The sequence below is a fragment of the Acanthaster planci genome, linkage group LG02 (assembly GCF_054643075.1).
Source record: "Acanthaster planci isolate LZ-2023a linkage group LG02, COTS_SCS, whole genome shotgun sequence".
NCBI classification, from domain to species: domain Eukaryota; kingdom Metazoa; phylum Echinodermata; class Asteroidea; order Valvatida; family Acanthasteridae; genus Acanthaster; species Acanthaster planci.
In genome coordinates, this window is record NC_141778.1 from 24,022,191 (window position 1) to 24,042,374 (window position 20,184).

Sequence of the window (20,184 nt, forward strand, 5' to 3'; positions counted from 1 at the left end):
ATTGAGAAGTTTAGGGAGGTTATTTAGAACTTTCTTCTGTGAGAATTTTTCAGACGTGTTAAAAGTGACTGAGTAATCAGAAGTTTTCCCATACTTAAAAGCAAGAGTCATTAGATTAAAACAGTTTCAGTGAGGTAGGCATAATTTGGTTATTTTCGATTTGAAGAAATCTGCATTTTAATTTAATAAAACTGTCCTCCACACGTCAGAATGAATCAGCTGCTAGGCCTCTTTTTGGCAGACTAGTCACATATGTCCTCTTGTACTCAGTCAAATTGTTCAAGGAGTTTAAGCCATAAAAACCGTACCCTATCCAAATATAATCAAGATAATGTGTCACTGGAATTCCAGATTTCATTATTTTAAGAAAGAGAAAAGCAGCAACACAGAAAAAAATGCCAGGGCACTTGCTTGTGCAGAGAGTGTGAATTATGCTTGTGCAGAATTTCTGTACTGAAACTGATCAGAGCACCACATTCACATTACGATGCATATTCCTACACGTCTCGGAATTGTTACAACCACTTGCAAATAATCGACTAACTGTGATTAGTTCTTGCATGATTAATCGATTAGACAAATTCACTACTCGCCGAGCGGTAATCTAAACTGTATGACTCATTGCAAAAATGGTGTATCTGAGAACAAATTTAAGTGATTCAGTCTTAAAGGTGGACCCTACAACTTGCTGGGCAATATCTCTTTAACAATATGATCAGAAAATAAACTTAAAAGCACTGGTCCAAATTTCATGGATCTGTTAGGATTTGTTAAGAGCAGAGAATCGTTAGGCTCGTGCGAGGAGAGGCACAAGGAAATTACAGAAAGAAAACAGCTTGTAAGTTAATCACAGGACCAACAGTGACCATGGAATCATCCACAGGGCAGACTAGAGAGGCAAAAGAATTTTCTACCATCATATCTACAGCACAAGCCAAGAAAAGAAACAGAGGGATTAAACTGAATGGTGGTCATGAAATGAGATCTCATCTTTGTACCCTCACAGTAGTCCTAACTTTAACTATGCCTCATCTGAAAAAAAAAAAGTTTCCAAAATTCCCCCGCATTTACTCATGAGAACCACTTAGGCCTGTCACGATACAAAGCCTCTTCTAAGGAATTGAGGTTAGTTTGGCAAAAAGGCACTTACATGCTAATTTAAGTAGGAGAATCCAGACCTGTTGCTGCGCCATGTGTGTTTTTATGAGAATCACTGATTTTGCCATATCTTGCAGAACCACACTGCCAATCAATCATGGTAATTTAATATCGCTGTGGTTACTGCTCGTTAGCTAATAGTCTTTGTTGTAACGTGCAGCTGCAGATGAATTTGTTACCAGTATTAGCTTGAGAGTATTAACACGAAGTGCTGTTACAGCCATGTTTACTATGATGGTCTATACGGGAGCAAATCTGTTTCAAATTTTTTTGAGCTGAAATTGCAAGAAACTACGAGAATGTACATGTATGCTCTTGATCAGACAGGCAGTATACACATGGTCTTACATCATGTGATTAATTCAAGATGGCTGAGCCAATTTCTTTCTGTGTTAAATCTGATACATTTTGTGCTTTCACAGGTGATCTTTCCATTACATTTTGCAATGAATAACACTTTAAGGTAAACACTGATCACGTGTGTCATATTTATCTCCAACAATTCTCTGGAATGAAAACTTTTTGTCTGCTATTACTTTTTAACACAGTTTCCTGACATCAGTATTACATTGAAAAACAAGTGCGCTGAATCTCTGCAGGACCAAGCGGAACACAGAAAATGATTATATAAAAGTGGAAGGCCAAGTTTATAACAGAAACTAATACAACAATAAAAAAATATTGTGCATGTCAAATACAAGCATTGTTTGTTCCCTCAATGTGATATGAGAGTAATGCGTACTAATCATTTTCCCACACCAATAAGTATTGAGAGTAACACACGCAAATGCAATCCCTGTATACATGTACTGTCGCCATTCAAGGTATGCAGGCATATACATGTAGCACTGCACAAACGAATGCTCCTCACAAGTCATTTCAAGAAGGCAGTCACAAGTAACAGCGGATGACCCCAGAATGAATGCTTCCATCACAGGTCATTCAAACACTGCATAGCTTGTCTTGGGAATGGATGACTAGTGACTGATATGCAAGGAATTGGAGAACTCCGCTCCAATCCAATGGTGCTCAGCAGTAAACTTGGTAAACAAAAAATAACCTATTACAGCACTGTCTGGGCCCAACAAGATCAAGGAAGGAGTCTTTGATTTCTGAGAGAACAGAAGATAAGAAGATGGCCTGCTACAAAAAAGATTTTCAATTGAGATGTCGGTGATCCAGGAAACACTATTTGCTGAGTGATCATGTACCATCCAGAACACAAGCACCTGAGACATCAGCTCCAACTCTGTGACTGGCTTTGTTTCCTACTAAAGAGATTCAGCCAAGAAGACTTCTGGGCAAATTCTCTTGGCTGGTTGGTATTGATAGCATGATTCATCAAGGAATGCAGAAAGTACTAAGCATCTTGCACTGAAACTGCTAAATTAAGGCTGGGGCTATCATTGCAGCCTTACTTAACAAGCACAGAGAGATTGAAACAAAAAAACAACTCCCAATCACTATCACAGTGTCTGCCACAGTCTTACTGTTATAAACCTACATGTACATGTGCATTTATCTGACATGTCAAGGTTTCTGCTGTCAGATGATGTTGTTGCCAAATGGCAAATATTCACAAACTCCAAATATTTCACAAATTTGGCCAATAGTATATACATGTTGTCACACGTGCACATTGTATATGAAGCTCCCTGATCGACATACCACAAAATGTACTCAGTCATCTTCCATGTGCTTGAAGCACTGCGTGACATACATGTACAAGTACATGTACACATGGTACACTAGGAATATTTTTGGGTAGGCCTGCAGACTTCACCTAGACTTGATACCGTCTTCCATCATGATTACATTGACCAGGCATCTTTGCATCAAGGGAATATACATATACTGTTTCACTGCACACCCTTAGGAAACCCCCACCAAAAGATGTACCTTTATGCCAGCTTTTGTGTAGAACAACTATCGAGAAGCGGTTAATTCTGTACAACAGCTGGTAGGGAACTTTGGCTATATGTGTACATTGTATTGACCTGGCAAATTTTAAATAATATCTGATATTTCACCAAAACACACATTGTTGGAGCCATCTAACTGAGCAGTGCAAAATACAACTGTTTGGTCACAGCACAAAATTCACAGGCAAGAGGTTCGCTTGGAATTTCTCAGGCAGATCTGCCCAATATGGCAAAACTAGACTCATGTCAGCTTTCTAATGGTATTCTCTGTGGCTGGTTGAGTTTAACTGAACTTAATTAAATTGTAAATTAATTTACAAAGTAAGATGGGAATGCGGAAAGGGATGCAGAAAAATGCACGAAGATTTGAGACTGGGATACCACATATGTATATTCAACAACTTCAGTCAGACAAAGTGCTTCAATAACTTTCTGTTCGAGAGCAAGATTTTAAAGGTATGAATAATTATTACAGGTACATTAGAGTACAGGTGTCCACCAGCATGGGTGCTCAGCTCAAGGTTCTAGCTATCTCTGCTCATCTCAAAGCATTCCTCATAACCATCTCAGCTCCCTGGGGAATGAAAAGCTTGTTGCTGGTGTGAAGAGCTCATCAAATATGACAAAACACCTCTGCTCTCGGAGGCACTGTGAGCATTATGAGCAGACACAAATTTATACTCTTGGGTGGAGCGAGGCAAATAGGGTAAAGTGACTTGCTCAAGGTCACAGCATAAGAGCAGATGCTGGATTCAAACCCCAGACCCTATGGATTGGGAGTTACAAACCGTAACCTCCAAACCACACCCCCTTTTCATCAGAGACAATACTTCATTCAAATGCAACTGAGTGAACTTTTATGTTTCTTGGCATGGGACTCACCCAGAACTATGACTTGGATGGAGAAGGACACAGACAAGCCAAAGGCGTCGCTCACTGTGTAGACTATAATGTGCTCCCCTATAGGTAGCATGGTGTTATTGGCAGGTGTGGTGGAGACTCTCACAACCTCTCCAGAATTGTCCATCAGGTTAGTGGGTAGTGGTAAAACGGCAATGGCAAAACTTACTCCAAGGCCTGCTGAGAACGAGGTATTCACTGGTCGTGTGAACGTCGGATTTTCCACATCTGGATCAATCATTTTTTTTTTCAATCAGGAGAGAAGAAAAAACAGATGTTTCTAGTGAAATTACCATCTGGAGAACAGTCTTTAGATTCTGTCAATAAATCAGAGAACTTAAAAAATCCCAGGATAAAAAAAGAATCAGGAAATCACCAGAACCACAGAAGATCCAAACATTAATCACTACATCTCATAAGGAAATGTGATTACTTAGTCAGTATCTCGTTTAGATTGAACCGGAATAAAGAATGAATGAATGCTTTGCTAATTTTAGCTATTGTACAGAGTATGTTGCATTTGATATTTCAATACCCAGCCTTGCCAAAGTCTATTAACTTGATGTATGGTTGAAAAACTAATGGGACTAACCATTAACGGTGATGTTGAGAGTGCAAGACATCGAATTCCCACTCTCATCAGTGACGTTGTACATGATGGTATGGTTGCCAATTCTGAATTGATGTGTCCCATTCAGTTCGGCCCTGGTTGTAAGCTGCCCTTCAGAGTTGTCACTCACAGAGACTGTGGCAGGATCAGGGACAGTGATGGTGGCATAACCCTGTCCTCTGTCATTGTCCTGAATGATGTCATCAGGGCACATAATGGAGGGGTCTTCCTTATCTGGGTGGAAAGGTTTCAGTAATTTTATCTGAACTTTAAAACTTTCCAGATGTGACTCAGTGCAGGAAAATGAGACCAGAGTACAGAATGAACTCCTTGGTGCTACATATTTCCAAAGACCATCTTTGCATCCAATTTTACAACGATTGGTGTATCTCCACACAACACATAAGCCTTGTGCTACAAATCTATGGCTGATTACACAAACAGTTGCTTAGCTATGCATTATTTAAATTAAAGGAAACTCCTCGGACGAGGACTATCGTGGCCTTTATGACAGCTGTTGCTTTTCAGTATTACAGCCCTCATTAAACAGTCCTTGAATTAGCTCAATCTGCATTTAAAAAAATATTTCCAATTTTCTTTATTGGTAGCGGGTAGAAAATTTCAAAGTTTCTCACAGCCAAACAGTTATTTTGTTACTTCAAAAAACAATGTTTTTAGTACAAACTTTGTTGAACCGACCAAAGATGAGTCTTAACTGAATATGATTAATTAGTTGAGTTTTAGTTTTCCATTTCTGCTTTGTATAGAGCAACTCACGCTATGTAAAATGATTCCATAAGAAAGGTTATTAAAGGGTATTACGTAGGATGTATACGGTACCTATCCTGATTTGTATCACATCCAAAGGCTGCAAGAGTAAAATTGTTTACAGAGAGTGGTGGCAAACTGGATCTGTTTATAGTTTCAATGTTCACCTAATTTACCTTATGTTTGGTCAAAATGAAAGGTAGATTTAACACTTTCAATGTAACTGGCTAGGTTTCAATGTAAGATTTCCTTGAAAATGAAACAAAAAGTGGTTATTAATATTCCACAATTTTAATATTCTATCCAAATATTTCAAAATTTCTTGACATCATTCACGAAAGTAATCAAACTCTTGCTACATTTTTAAACAATTTGAACAAATGCCGGAAAGAGAACTGCCATATTTTTTGGGGGGGGGGAGGTTGTTGGTGGGGGAAAGAATTTCATATATGATTACCTTCAACTGTGACAACGATGGTAAACATGCTAAACCTTCCCATAGAGTCTGTTAAAGTGTAGACGATACTATGGGGCCCTATGTCTAGCATACTGTTGTTAGCCGGTGATGTGGTGATGTTAACAGCGTCACCAGAATTATCCGCCACATTAGTTGGTAACGGCAACCTGACTATGGCAAAAGATTCTCCGCCTATGGCTGGAATGGTGAAGTTAGAGGGAGGTGTAAATCTTGGTGCTTCCTCATCTATTTAAAGCAAGAAAAAAGGAACAATGAATTTAATCATTTTTTTCAATAAATATAAACAAAAATAAATCCAGAGCAAGTCCCGAATAATTAATACAAGTTTTACATAAACCCTTGGGAGGTTAGGATTTAATGTTTCAAGATCAGTTAATTGGCATAATGCTTAAAGTACGGACTAACAGAAAAAACTTCATACAAATGCCAAAAAGGTTATCATTGCCCTTTTGTTTGGAAGTTTTTAAAAGTTGGCTTGGCTTGTTACATGGGTTGATTTTTGGTCCGTCAATGAGTGCATTTAGTTGGTTAATTGATACCCATTTCAGATGGCAAAAGCAAATTTAAAAGCAAATTTTGAATTAAATATGGCAAAAGTTCAACATCTAAAACAATTAGGAGCGACAAGGTGTGCTAGCAGGCACAAGATCGACACTTGAGGTCGCTAATTATGACACCAGAGCAACTTGGTTTCAGACAAAGTTTTTGTGATAACTTGTTGTCATTGATTTTTGTCAATAAAATTACTGGTTTCATACCTGCCTATCAATCAATAAGTTGAAAAACAAGTTCATCCCATGAATGCTGGGGTGTACTTTTTGCAAATTCCAGACCAGAAACATGTTTGTGACCTCAAAACACCCACCAGCAACATATTTTAAGCAGGCATGAAAAAAAATACAACGGAAGAAATGGAATACACAATCTGACGGGGACAAATTGCAAGGTGGCAGACCACATCAATGTTTTCCACATCATTAGTTCTGATTTGGCTGGACCAATGAAGTCACACAGGCAAAAACCAATGACCAACGTAGAACTATCTTTCTGGTTATGGTCTTGAAAAACATGCTCCAGACTGCATTCGATTGCTCTAGCTGACCTAAAAGTTAAATGGTAATGTGAATAGGTCAGGTTGGTTGGCCAGAGTGGAAAGTACTATTTCACAGGTCTCAATCTGCAAGTCTGTGTTTCAAAGTCAGGTTTCAGTGACCGCCTGGATTTTTTGACATGTGACTCACCTACAACTGTGACAGTGATTGTAAACGTTACCACGTTCCCACTGACATCAGTTACAGTATACACAATAGCATGTATTCCTATGGGCAGCTGGCTATTGTCAGGCACCGATGTGGTGACATTGACATCTTGCCCCGAGTTGTCAGTCACGTCAGTCAGCAACGGAAGTCTGACAATGGCAAAGGATTCTCCACTGACCGTTGGCAAGGAAAAGTTAGAAGGACGTGTAAAGCTTGGAAGCTCAATGTCTGAATTTTAAAAAAAGACAAACGCTTACAATATTTTACTTTCAATGCAGAGTTTAAATGAACAGTTCATATGCACCTAAGATGGTTGAGGAATGTAAAGCATGATTTTGAACACGAAGTCAACTAACTACGTCTAAATACCAGTAGGTGATCCACTGATAATATTCAGATAACTCAATATTATGCAGACTCCATAAAGACTAATGAAAGCCATGTTTGATTCAATATTTCGTTCTTTATTCAGAACATCATGTTCTGAATAAATAAAACAATCATCTTAAAATCATTCCCAACACATATTGAAAGTACAAACATGTTTACATTAGTTTAAAACTTTTGAAGAAATTAACTTGTGATAGCAAAAGAAAAAAGATACATTCTGAACATATCTGTAAGACTTCAGTGACATTTTAAAGGCTTTTTCCGTCATTGCATACCTAAGCACAGTGCTTAATTTTAATGTTATACTGACCTCTGACTGTGACTGTGATATTGCATGATGCAGGATTCCCACTATCATCAGTAACCGTGTATGTCACAGTATGGTTGCCAATACCAAGGACAGGAGACCCAGATGGATTGGTAGTCACTGTCAATGATGTCATAGAGTTGTCACTTGTTGTAGGAGCAGGTAAAGTGACAGTGGCATTAGCTCGTCCACTGTCAGTATTCCATATCAAGTCGTCTGGGCACATGATACTAGGATCCTCCTCATCTGAGAGGTATGACATCAAACAGGACAGAGTTAAGGTTAAAAGTGTAGAGCTAATTTCTGAGCCAATTGAAGGGGATGATACATCAACATGCCAAGAACTAGAAGAAACATATATCACCTGCTGAATATTGATCCTTAATCTACAACACTTACAGAAAATGTTTATTTAACATTGCACAACACTCAATCAAATCCTTACCATCTGATTGCTGGTTTGTTGATCACATATCGTTGAATTATTTGTAACACCCTTCTCATCACGCGCAAGGACTTTGTTTGCTTTATCAGCAACTGGTGACCCACTTTTTTGTTGCTTTGCCAACGCCCTCCTTTTCTCCATGTTTAAAGCCATTTTAGCATCAAATTCAGCACTCACTTTATTGCTTGTACTAACCTTTGACTGTGACTGTGATATTGCATGATGCAGGATTCCCACTATCATCAGTAACCGTGTATGTCACAGTATGGTTGCCAATACCAAGGACAGGAGATCCAGATGGATTGGTAGTCACTGTCAATGATGTCACAGAGTTGTCACTTGTTGTAGCAGCAGGTAGAGTGACAGTGGCATTAGCTCGTCCACTGTCAGTATTCTGTATCAAGTCATCTGGGCACATGATACTAGGATTCTCATTATCTAAAACAAGAAGAAAACAAGAAGAAAACAATTTTTCACAAGTTCATGTTTGTCAGGACCTCAACACTTGCCATGACAGAAATCAAACAACGCATATTCACTTCATGAATTCATCTGAAAATATTGCAACCTTCACAAAAAGCAATCAGATGAAAAAGGAACTAAAACTGCTGTAAAAAAATAGCTCTATATTTTGTGTCTCAAACGCATTTTAATTTATCTTCCAATTCCTTTCAAGAAAATGAGAATATGAAGACTTTATTTTCTGGCGAGATCCACATCTCATGAAACCATGTTTACTACACAGTAATGTTTTATTGGATGTAAATTTATTACACATTAGTACAAATTCTATACAGTTACTTTTTTAAGATTCTTGGGAAGCATCTGATTTATCTGGGATAAATGAATACCTCTGAAAATTGATTAAATATCATTCCTAGGAACTTCCTTAAAATATTTTTGGGCCAGGAACGATAGTGAGTTATTTGCTGCACTGCCTTGCATTAAGTTGTAATGGCTGACTGTTAATGTTTCAAAAGCAGCTTGCAAAAGTCCATTTCTCAGAACTATTAACCACCCCTCATTCTTTAAAAGCAAACCATAGCAAAACAATCAATATGAAGCCAAACACAACACATAACTTCTTTTGGCCTGCAGTAATACCTGCTTCTATGTACAAGTGCAATCACACTGGGAACAACAAAGAGACATTGGGGTGACAATATGTCATGTACCTTTCATCCATACAAACTCCATTCCAGTGAAAGAATAACAATGGCCAGTTTTTATAAAGCGCAAACTATATCCACCATGAATGTGATCAAGGTGCTGTTATCATTATCCCTGCACACTGGGCTTACATCTGAATATTCCTGAAACCATCTAAGATCCCTGGAGAGTATACTAGCCGTCACTGCCGTTTTAGCTCAATTGGCTAACCATAACCACATATGCCTTCACAGGTACCCATTTACACCTGGGTGGAGAGAGGCACATAGGAATGAAATGACTTGCCCAAGATCACAACTTGCTGCCACCAGCTGGATTCGAACCCCCAACCTTATGATCAGAAGCTACAAACACTAACCACTAGGCCACATGCTCCCACATGAAATGAAATGAGAAAACAAATGTGCTCCTTTAAAACTAAATGATGCAAAATCTAAACTCAACGACTCACTGCAAAATGGTGTATCCGAAAACAATTTGAGTGATTCGATCTTAAGGCTGGACCACACAAGCTGAGCAAAATCTCTTTAACAAAGGCATCAGAAATTTAATTTAAAGCACTGGGCTAAATTTCATGGAGGTGAAGAGTAGAGAACTGTTAGGCTTATAGGAGGAGAGGGCAGAAGGAAAACAGCTTGTAAGATTAATCACAGGATCAACGGCGACCATGGAAGCATCCACAGAGCAGATAAACTAGAGAGGTAATCACATCTATAGCACAAGCCAAGAAAAGAAACAGAGGGGTTAAACTGAATGGTGGTCAGGAAATGAGATCCAATCTTTGTCCCTTTACGGTAGTCCTAACTTTAACTATGCCTCATTTGAAAAAAAAAACTGTTTCAAAAAAACATCCCTGCATTTACTCCTGAGAATCACTTAGGCCTGTTACGATAAAAAAAAAAGCCTCTTCTGAGGAATCGAGGCTAATATGGCAAAAAGGCACTTACATGCTAATTTAAGTAGGAGAATCCAGACCTGTTGCTGCACCATGTGTGTTTTTAAGAGCAGCATTGATTTTGCCACGTCTTGCAGAACAACACTAGAACGTAGGCTCTTGATCAGACAGGCAGTATACACGTGGTCTTACGTTATGTGATTATTTCAAGATGGCAGAGCTAATTTCTTTTTGTGTTGAATCTGTTACATTTTGTGCTTTCCGAGGGGAACTTTCCTTGTACATTTTGCCATAAATGCCACTTTAAGGTTAATATCCCTTCAAGTTAAGAGATTCAGCCAAGAAGACTTTCGGGCAAATTCTCTTGGCTGGTTGGCACCGGTAGCATGATTCATGAAGGAATGCAGAGAGCACTAACCATCTTGCACTGACATTGCTAAATTAAGGCTGGGGCTATCACTGCAGCCTTACTTAATAAGCACAGAGAGACTGAAACAAAAAAAATCCCAAACACTTTAAGACTGGTGTCTATCACATATAGACAAATCTGACATGTCAAAGTTCCAGGATTAAGATGACCTTATTGTCAAATGGTAAATGTTCCCAAACTCTTTGCCTATAGTCCTAGCCACTGGGCAAGCAAACAGTTGTATTTCACACTGTACAAAAATGTTGGGTGTCTCCAACAATGTGCGTTATTACATAAAAATTGCCAGGCTCATTACAATGCACATGTAAGTTCCCTACCAGCTACTATACAAATTAACTGCTTCTAGATGGTTGTTCTTCACAAAAGCTGGCATAAAACTACATCTTTTGGTGGGGGTTTCCTGAGTTTGTGCAGTGATACAGTATATTCCCTTGATGCAAAGATGCCTGGTCAATGTCATGATAGAAGACGGTATCAAGTCTAGGTGAAGTCCACAGGCCTACCCAAAAATATTCCTAGACTGTACATGTATTTCACACAGTGCATCAAGCACACAAAAGATGAAGTAGTACATTTTGTGATACATCTATCTGAATTTAGTGCTTTATCAGCCACATACAATATGCAGGTGTGCTCTTACAGTTTGTATACAACATTTACAGGGCAGGAGGTTTGCTTGAAATTTCTCAGACAGATCTGCTGGATATGCCAAACCCAGACTCAATTCAGATTCTCAATAATATTCTCAGTCGCTGGTTGAGTTTAATTGCATTGGTGAGGTGTTAACGTGCATGTGTCATGGGAATATTGATCCAGAACAGTCTTGGGTCGAGACTACTCTAGTCAACAAATGCTTTTTCATCAGGGTCCTGAGGTTTTTTATCCCAAGTTTCTCAGAAAGTGGAAAGTATATCATGTATCACAATTTTAACCCCTTCGCGCCGGGACGCAGATAGAGCCGCCGTAAAAAATTGAGATCTTCAGCCCGCTTTTCAGCTATTATTCTCGGCCCGAGCTCGAGTGAACACGGTGAAAGAAGGCAGACCCTGGCTCTAGTATATATGGTGATTGGCCTTTGTGTGTAGCCCAGAAATGAAAGGACAGAATTTGCATCATAATCACCAGCTACACAATAGTCCCCACTTTGAAAAGAGGCAACGGGAATGTGGAAGCGTGAGTAGAGCCGCATGCCACCGAACAATCAGCCTTTTCACTGTTTAATTCAAAGCGTGCAGAGCACGCAGGGCCACAAACCGAGAATTTGCGGTTTAGCAGGTGGCATTCGTGGCCAAGCGAGGCTGGAATTCTTGCAGTCGACTTTTGGGAAGAAACACCCGTCGTCAAGGGGTTAAGATGGGAAAGTGGAAAAGGTATAATGAAAAGTGCACAAAGATTTGAGGCTGCCATCCATACACATTCAGTAACTTCAGTCAGGCAAAGTACATGAGCTTCAATAACCTTCTTTTTGAGAGCAAGGGTTTGAATAACAATTACAGGTATATAAAAGCACAGGTGTCCACCAGCATTGGTGCTCAGCTCAAGGTTCTAGCTATCTCTGCTCATCTCTTAAACATTCTTCATAGCTCCCTGGGGAATGAAAAGCTTGTTGCTGGTGTGAAGAGCTCATCAAATATGACAAAACACCTCTGCTCTCGGAGGCACTGTGAGCATTATGAGCAGACACAAATTTATACTCTTGGGTGGAGCAAGGCAAATAGGGTAAAGTGACTTGCTCAAGGTCACAGCATATGAGCAGATGCTGGATTCAAACCCCAGACCCTATGGATTGGGAGTTACAAACCGTAACCTCCAAACCACACCCCCTTTTCATCAGAGACAATACTTCATTCAAATGCAACTGAGTGAACTTTTATGTTTCTTGGCATGGGACTCACCCAGAACTATGACTTGGATGGAGAAGGACACAGACAAGCCAAAGGCGTCGCTCACTGTGTAGACTATAATGTGCTCCCCTATAGGTAGCATGGTGTTATTGGCAGGTGTGGTGGAGACTCTCACAACCTCTCCAGAATTGTCCATCAGGTTAGTGGGTAGTGGTAAAACAGCAATGGCAAAACTTACTCCAAGGCCTGCTGAGAACGAGGTATTCACTGGTCGTGTGAACGTCGGATTTTCCACATCTGGATCAATCATTTTTTTTTTCAATCAGGAGAGAAGAAAAAAACAGATGTTTCTAGTGAAATTACCATCTGGAGAACAGTCTTTAGATTCTGTCAATAAATCAGAGAACTTAAAAAATCCCAGGATAAAAAAAAGAATCAGGAAATCACCAGAACCACAGAAGATCCAAACATTAATCACTACATCTCATAAGGAAATGTGATTACTTAGTCAGTATCTCGTGATTGAACCGGAATAAAGAATGAATGAATGCTTTGCTAATTTTAGCTATTGTACAGAGTTTGTTGCATTTGATATTTCAATACCCAGCCTTGCCAAAGTCTATTAACTTGATGTATGGTTGAAAAACTAATGGGACTAACCATTAACGGTGATGTTGAGAGTGCAAGACATCGAATTCCCACTCTCATCAGTGACGTTGTACATGATGGTATGGTTGCCAATTCTGAACTGATGTGTCCCATTCAGTTCGGCCCTGGTTGTAAGCTGCCCTTCAGAGTTGTCACTCACAGAGACTGTGGCAGGATCAGGGACAGTGATGGTGGCATAACCCTGTCCTCTGTCATTGTCCTGAATGATGTCATCAGGGCACATAATGGAGGGGTCTTCCTTATCTGGGTGGAAAGGTTTGAGTAATTTTATCTGAACTTTAAAACTTTCCAGATGTGACTCAGTGCAGGAAAATGAGACCAGAGTACAGAATGAACTCCTTGGTGCTACATATTTCCAAAGACCATCTTTGCATCCAATTTTACAACGATTGGTGTATCTCCACACAACACATAAGCCTTGTGCTACAAATCTATGGCTGATTACACAAACAGTTGCTTAGCTATGCATTATTTAAATTAAAGGAAACTCCTCGGACGAGGACTATCGTGGCCTTTATGACAGCTGTTGCTTTTCAGTATTACAGCCCTCATTAAACAGTCCTTGAATTAGCTCAATCTGCATTTAAAAAAATATTTCCAATTTTCTTTATTGGTAGCGGGTAGAAAATTTCAAAGTTTCTCACAGCCAAACAGTTATTTTGTTACTTCCAAAAAACAAGGTTTTTTGTACAAACTTTGTTGAACCGACCAAAGATGAGTCTTAACTGAATATGATTAGTTAGTTGAGTTTTAGTTTTCCATTTCTGCTTTGTATAGAGCAACTCACGCTATGTAAAATGATTCCATTTTTAAACAATTTGAACAAATGCCGGAAAGAGAACTGCCATATTTTTTTTGGGGGGGGGGAGGTTGTTGGTGGGGGAAAGAATTTCATATATGATTACCTTCAACTGTGACAATGATGGTAAACATGCTAAACCTTCCCATAGAGTCTGTTAAAGTGTAGACGATACTATGGGGCCCTATGTCTAGCATACTGTTGTTAGCCGGTGATGTGGTGATGTTAACAGCGTCACCAGAATTATCCGCCACATTAGTTGGTAACGGCAACCTGACTATGGCAAAAGATTCTCCGCCTATGGCTGGAATGGTGAAGTTAGAGGGAGGTGTAAATCTTGGTGCTTCCTCATCTATTTAAAGCAAGAAAAAAGGAACAATGAATTGAATCATTTTTTTCAATAAATATAAACAAAAATAAATCCAGAGCAAGTCCCGAATAATTAATACAAGTTTTACATAAACCCTAGGGAGGTTAGGATTTAATGTTTCAAGATCAGTTAATTGGCATAATGCTTAAAGTACGGACTAACAGAAAAAACTTCATACAAATGCCAAAAAGGTTATCATTGCCCTTTTGTTTGGAAGTTTTTAAAAGTTGGCTTGGCTTGTTACATGGGTTGGTTTTTGGTCAGTCAATGAGTGCATTTAGTTGGTTAATTGATACCCATTTCAGATGGCAAAAACGAATTTAAAAGCAAATTTTGAATTAAATATGGCAAAAGTTCAACATCTAAAACAATTAGGAGTGACAAGATGTGCTAGCAGGCACAAGATCGACACTTGAGGTTGCTAATTATGACACCAGAGCAACTTGGTTTCAGACAAAGTTTTTGTGATAACTTGTTGTCATTGATTTTTGTCAATAAAATTACTGGTTTCATACCCGCCTATCAATCAATAAGTTGAAAAACAAGTTCATCCCATGAATGCTGGGGTGTACTTTTTGCAAATTCCAGACCAGAAACATGTTTGTGACCTCAAAACACCCACCAGCAACATATTTTAAGCAGGCATGAAAAAAAATACAACGGAAGAAATGGAATACACAATCTGACGGGGACAAATTGCAAGGTGGCAGACCACATCAATGTTTTCCACATCATTAGTTCTGATTTGGCTGGACCAATGAAGTCACACAGGCAAAAACCAATGACCAACGTAGAACTATCTTTCTGGTTATGGTTTGAAAAACATGCTCCAGACTGCATTCGATTGCTCTAGCTGACCTAAAAGTTAAATGGTAATGTGAATAGGTCAGGTTGGTTGGCCAGAGTGGAAAGTACTATTTCACAGGTCTCAATCTGCAAGTCTGTGTTTCAAAGTCAGGTTTCAGTGACCGCCTGGATTTTTTGACATGTGACTCACCTACAACTGTGACAGTGATTGTAAACGTTACCACGTTCCCACTGACATCAGTTACAGTATACACAATATCATGTATTCCTATGGGTAGCTGGCTATTGTCAGGCACCGATGTGGTGACATTGACATCTTGCCCTGAGTTGTCAGTCACGTCAGTCAGCAACGGAAGTCTGACAATGGCAAAGGATTCTCCACTGACCGTTGGCAAGGAAAAGTTAGAAGGACGTGTAAAGCTTGGAAGCTCCATGTCTGTATTTAAAAAAAAGACAAACACTCACAATATTTTACTTTTCAATACAGAGTTTAAATGAAAAGTTTATATTATGCACTTAATATGGTCAAGGAATGTAAAGTATAATTTTGAACAAAAAGTCAACTAACTGCATCTGAATGCTTTAAACTTCAGTCTTAAGTAACACACAAAAACATTCATCTTAAAAATCATTCCCATCACATATTGAAAGTACAAACACATTTACATTAGTTTAAAACTTTTGAAGAAGTTAACTTGTGATAGCAAAAGAAAAAGATACATTCTGAACATATCTGTAAGACTTCAATGACATTTTAAAGGCTTTTTCCGTCACTGCATACCTACAGCACAGTGCTTAATTTTAATGTTATACTGACCTCTGACTGTGACTGTGATATTGCATGATGCAGGATTCCCACTATCATCAGTAACCGTGTATGTCACAGTATGGTTGCCAATACCAAGGACAGGAGACCCAGATGGATTGGTAGTCACTGTCAATGATGTCATAGAGTTGTCACTTGTTGTAGCAGCAGGTAAAGTGACAGTGGCATTAGCTCGTCCACTGTCAGTATTCCATATCAAGTCGTCTGGGCACATGATACTAGGATCCTCCTCATCTGAGAGGTATGACATCAAACAGGACAGAGTTAGGGTTAAAAGTGTAGAGCTAATTTCTGAGCCAATTGAAGGGGACCACACATCAATATATCACCCACTGAACGGTATCCTTAATTTACAACACTACAAAAATGTTTAACATTGCACAACACTTGATCCAATCTTTGTCATCTGATTGGGGGTTTGTTGATCACGTATCATTGAATTATTCAGAAAACCCTTCTAATCTAGCGCAAGGACTTTTTTTGCTTTATTAGCAACCGGTGACCCACTTTTTTGTTGCTTTGTCAATGCCCTCCTTTTCTCCATGTTTAAAGCCATTTTAGCATTACATTAACCACTTGCCTCCAAGGTTCCCAGTATTGGGTACCTCGCATTTGTAAGCATAGCCCGGGTGCCTGAAATTGGACAAAGGAGTTGGGCCTTGTAACTTAAGACCGTACTCGGAACAAAGGACCGGAGCTGCTGGGAATTACCATAATTTTTCAGCTGGCATTAGCAGAGGTAATCTGTCATTGTTTAGAAACAGTATACTACTGTTTGTGGCATTCAGACCCCACGGGTTATCAGCAGGTTCAAAAGTACTCCAGCACTCCAGCGATGAGCGATACAGTACTGCTGCACGCTAATCTGGCCACATTTGAAAAGAAACCACTGCCATTCAGCAACGCACTGGGCGAATCTCAGGAACAAAAAAAATTACGCAACACAGCACAATCTGGGCTGTCTTTACTGGGCGGCAGGCCTGGCTGCAATACTTGGGTGTCAATGGAGGTTGCCTGTCAGATCAGAGTAGCCAACGGCCACCAGATAGTCATTCGTGTGGGTGTAAGCATCGAGTGAATGAAGTTATGAATTCCTGAAGATTTTTGGAAACAGAAAATCTTAAAGATCCCCCGGGAACTCATCACACATATGCAAATTCCACCCGGCCGGAAGTGGTTAAGCAGTCACTTTATTGCATGAACTGACCTTTGACTGTGACTGTGATATTGCATGATGCAGGATTCTCACTATCATCAGTAACCGTGTATGTCACAGTATGGTTGCCAATACCAAGGACAGGAGATCCAGATGGATTGGTAGTCACTGTTAATGATGTCACAGAGTTGTCACTTGTTGTAGCAGCAGGTAGAGTGACAGTGGCATTAGCTCGTCCACTGTCAGTATTCTGTATCAAGTCATCTGGGCACATGATACTAGGATTCTCATTATCTAAAACAAAAAGAAAACAATATTTCACAAGTTCATGTATGTCAGGACCTCAACACTTGCCATGACAGAAATCAAAACAACGCATATTTACTTCATGAATTCATCTTAAAATATTGCAACCTTCACAAAAAGCAATCAGATGAAAAAGAACTTAAACTGCTGTAAAAAATGGCTCTATATTTTGTGTCTCAAAGGCATTTTAATTTATCTTCCAATTCCTTTCAAGAAAATGAGAATATGAAGACTTTATTTTCTGGCGAGATCCACATCTCATGAAACCATGTTTACTACACAGTCATGTTTTATTGGATGTAAATTTATTACACATTAGTACAAATTCTATACAGTTACTTTTTTAAGATTCTTGGGAAGCATCTGATTTATCTGGGATAAATGAATACCTCTGAAAATTGATTAAATATCATTCCTAGGAACTTCCTTAAAATATTTTTGGGCCAGGAACGATAGTGAGTTATTTGCTGCACTGCCTTGCATTAAGTTGTAAAGGCTGACTGTTAATGTTTCAAAAGCAGCTTGCAAAAGTCCATTCCTCAGAACTATTAACCACCCCTCATTCTTTAAAAGCAAACCATAGCAAAACAATCAATATGAAGCCAAACACAACACACAACTTCTTTTGGCCTGCAGTAATACCTGCTTCTATGTACAAGTGCAATCGCACTGGGAACAACAAAGAGACATTGGGGTGACAATATGTCATGTACCCTTCATCTGGACAATACTCCATTCCAGTGAATGAATAACAATGGCCAGTTTTTATAAAGCGCAAACTATATCCACCATGAATGTGATCAAGGTGCTGTTATCATTATCCCTGCACATTGGGCTTACATCTGAATATTCCTGAAACTATCTAAGATCCCTGGAGAGTAAACTACCGGATGCTGCTGTTTCGGTGCAAATGGCTAACCATAACCATTTCTGCTCTCACAGGCACGCATTTACACCTGGGTGGAGAGAGGCACATAGGGAAAAAGTGACTTGCCCAAGATCACAACTTGCTGCCACCAGCTAGATTCGAACCCCCAACCTTATGATCAGAAGCTACAAACACTAACCACTAGGCCACATGCCCCCACATGAAATGAAAAAAAAAATGTACTCCTTTAAAAGTAAATGAGGCAAACTCTAAACTCAATGACTCACTGCAAAAATGGTGCATCTCTAAATAATTTTAGTGATTCAGTCTTATGGCAGGACGATACAACAGGTAATGCTGCAGCCAAACTGCCGAATCAAACCCAGAATCATTGTACATGGCACTTTTGAATCGAACTGAACAGAACCCAACTGGTCAGCTTGCATGTTCGGCTTTAATATGGCATGTCGTTGATAGCACACGGAATGCATGCAAGAAAACTTGATAAAAAAGCACATGATGGTTGTAAAAAGCATGTCGAGAGAATTCACTAACAATCAACCAAGAACAAGCAATGTACCGCATTTCCGATGCACTACTATTCTAAATTCTCATGACATCCGATTGTGCTTATGTATATTCAGATTTGGCATTATGTTTGCCAATCTCCGATAGCCACACCCTTATGTTCCATATTAGGCCAATGATGTCATAAATGGCCGTGCAAAACAAATTTTGATCGGATCCTAATCACAGTCGAACTTGTGCTCGATCGATGGCAACTCCAGATGGAAAACTGTTTTTGCCAGGTGGGCGGGTGCAGCACTCCAGTGCATGACAAGATTTGGTTCACGGGGTGGCCTTACTTGCCTTTCGTTTGATCATGCTTGATCAAAATCGTAGGGTGAATACGTTGTAATGGGATTTTGTCAGATCTCTAAAGTTGTTTACAAATCTCAAATAACAAAATGCCATTATCTGTTTGAAAAAGACTGATGGAAAATCACCCCTTTGGCTACGTGGGTGCCATCCTGTGAAAGAACGCTGACTTGATACCAAGGTTCTTTGAATATATTGAAAACCATAGTTTGGTAGTTGAATCCGTTTCATGAAAATAACCAAAACACAATTCGCTCAAAAAATAATTTGATCTCGTATCCTGTAAAGGAGGGAACTCCCATTTGAGCACGGCTTTTTTTTTTTAAAACATATCCTACAATCGTTTTGTTGAGTCAAGCGTGGACAAAACACTACCGCATTTGGTTGGCAAAACACGGACTGTGTCCAAACCGAATCCAAACCGAACATTGGTACCAACTTGCAGCACTAACAACAAGCTGGGCAAAATTTCTTTAACACAGGCATCAGAAAATGAATTTAAAAGCACTGGGCTAAATTTCATGGATGTTAAGGGCAGAGAAGTGTGAGGCTCATGCGAGGGGAGGACAGAAGGAAATTACAGAAGGAAAACAGCTTGTAAGATTAATCACAGGATCAACAGCAACCATGCAACCAGCAACCACCAACAATCATGTCTACAGCACAAGCCAAGAAAAGAAACAAAGGGGTTAAACTGAATGGTGGTCATAAAATGAGATCCAATCTTTGTCCCTTCGAAGTAATCCTAACTTTAACTATGCCTCATCTGAAAAAAAGTTTCCAAAAAATCCATGCATTTACTCCTGAGAATCACTTAGGCCTGTTACGATAAAAAGCCTCTTCTAAGGAATCGAGGTTAGTATGGCAAAAAGGCACTTACATGCTAATTTAAGTAGGAGAATCCAGACCTGTTGCTGCACCATGTGTG

The 20,184-nt window shown here is 39.4% G+C and overlaps 1 protein-coding gene across 3 annotated transcripts in view; it reads right to left on the reverse strand.

Moving 5' to 3' along the window:
• Positions 1–20,184, reverse strand: part of LOC110988641 (hyalin-like) — a 59,318-nt gene that overhangs the window by 20,378 nt on the left and 18,756 nt on the right. For all 3 annotated transcript variants that reach the window (XM_087133251.1, XM_087133249.1, XM_087133250.1), the window contains 8 exons: positions 17,255–17,497; positions 16,039–16,281; positions 15,412–15,657; positions 14,151–14,396; positions 13,237–13,488; positions 12,628–12,873; positions 8,433–8,675; positions 7,796–8,038 (listed from right to left, as the gene is read on the reverse strand). In XM_087133251.1, the coding sequence (XP_086989377.1) occupies positions 7,796–8,038; positions 8,433–8,675; positions 12,628–12,873; positions 13,237–13,488; positions 14,151–14,396; positions 15,412–15,657; positions 16,039–16,281; positions 17,255–17,497 (1,962 nt within the window). The remainder of the gene's footprint in view (positions 1–7,795; positions 8,039–8,432; positions 8,676–12,627; positions 12,874–13,236; positions 13,489–14,150; positions 14,397–15,411; positions 15,658–16,038; positions 16,282–17,254; positions 17,498–20,184) is intronic.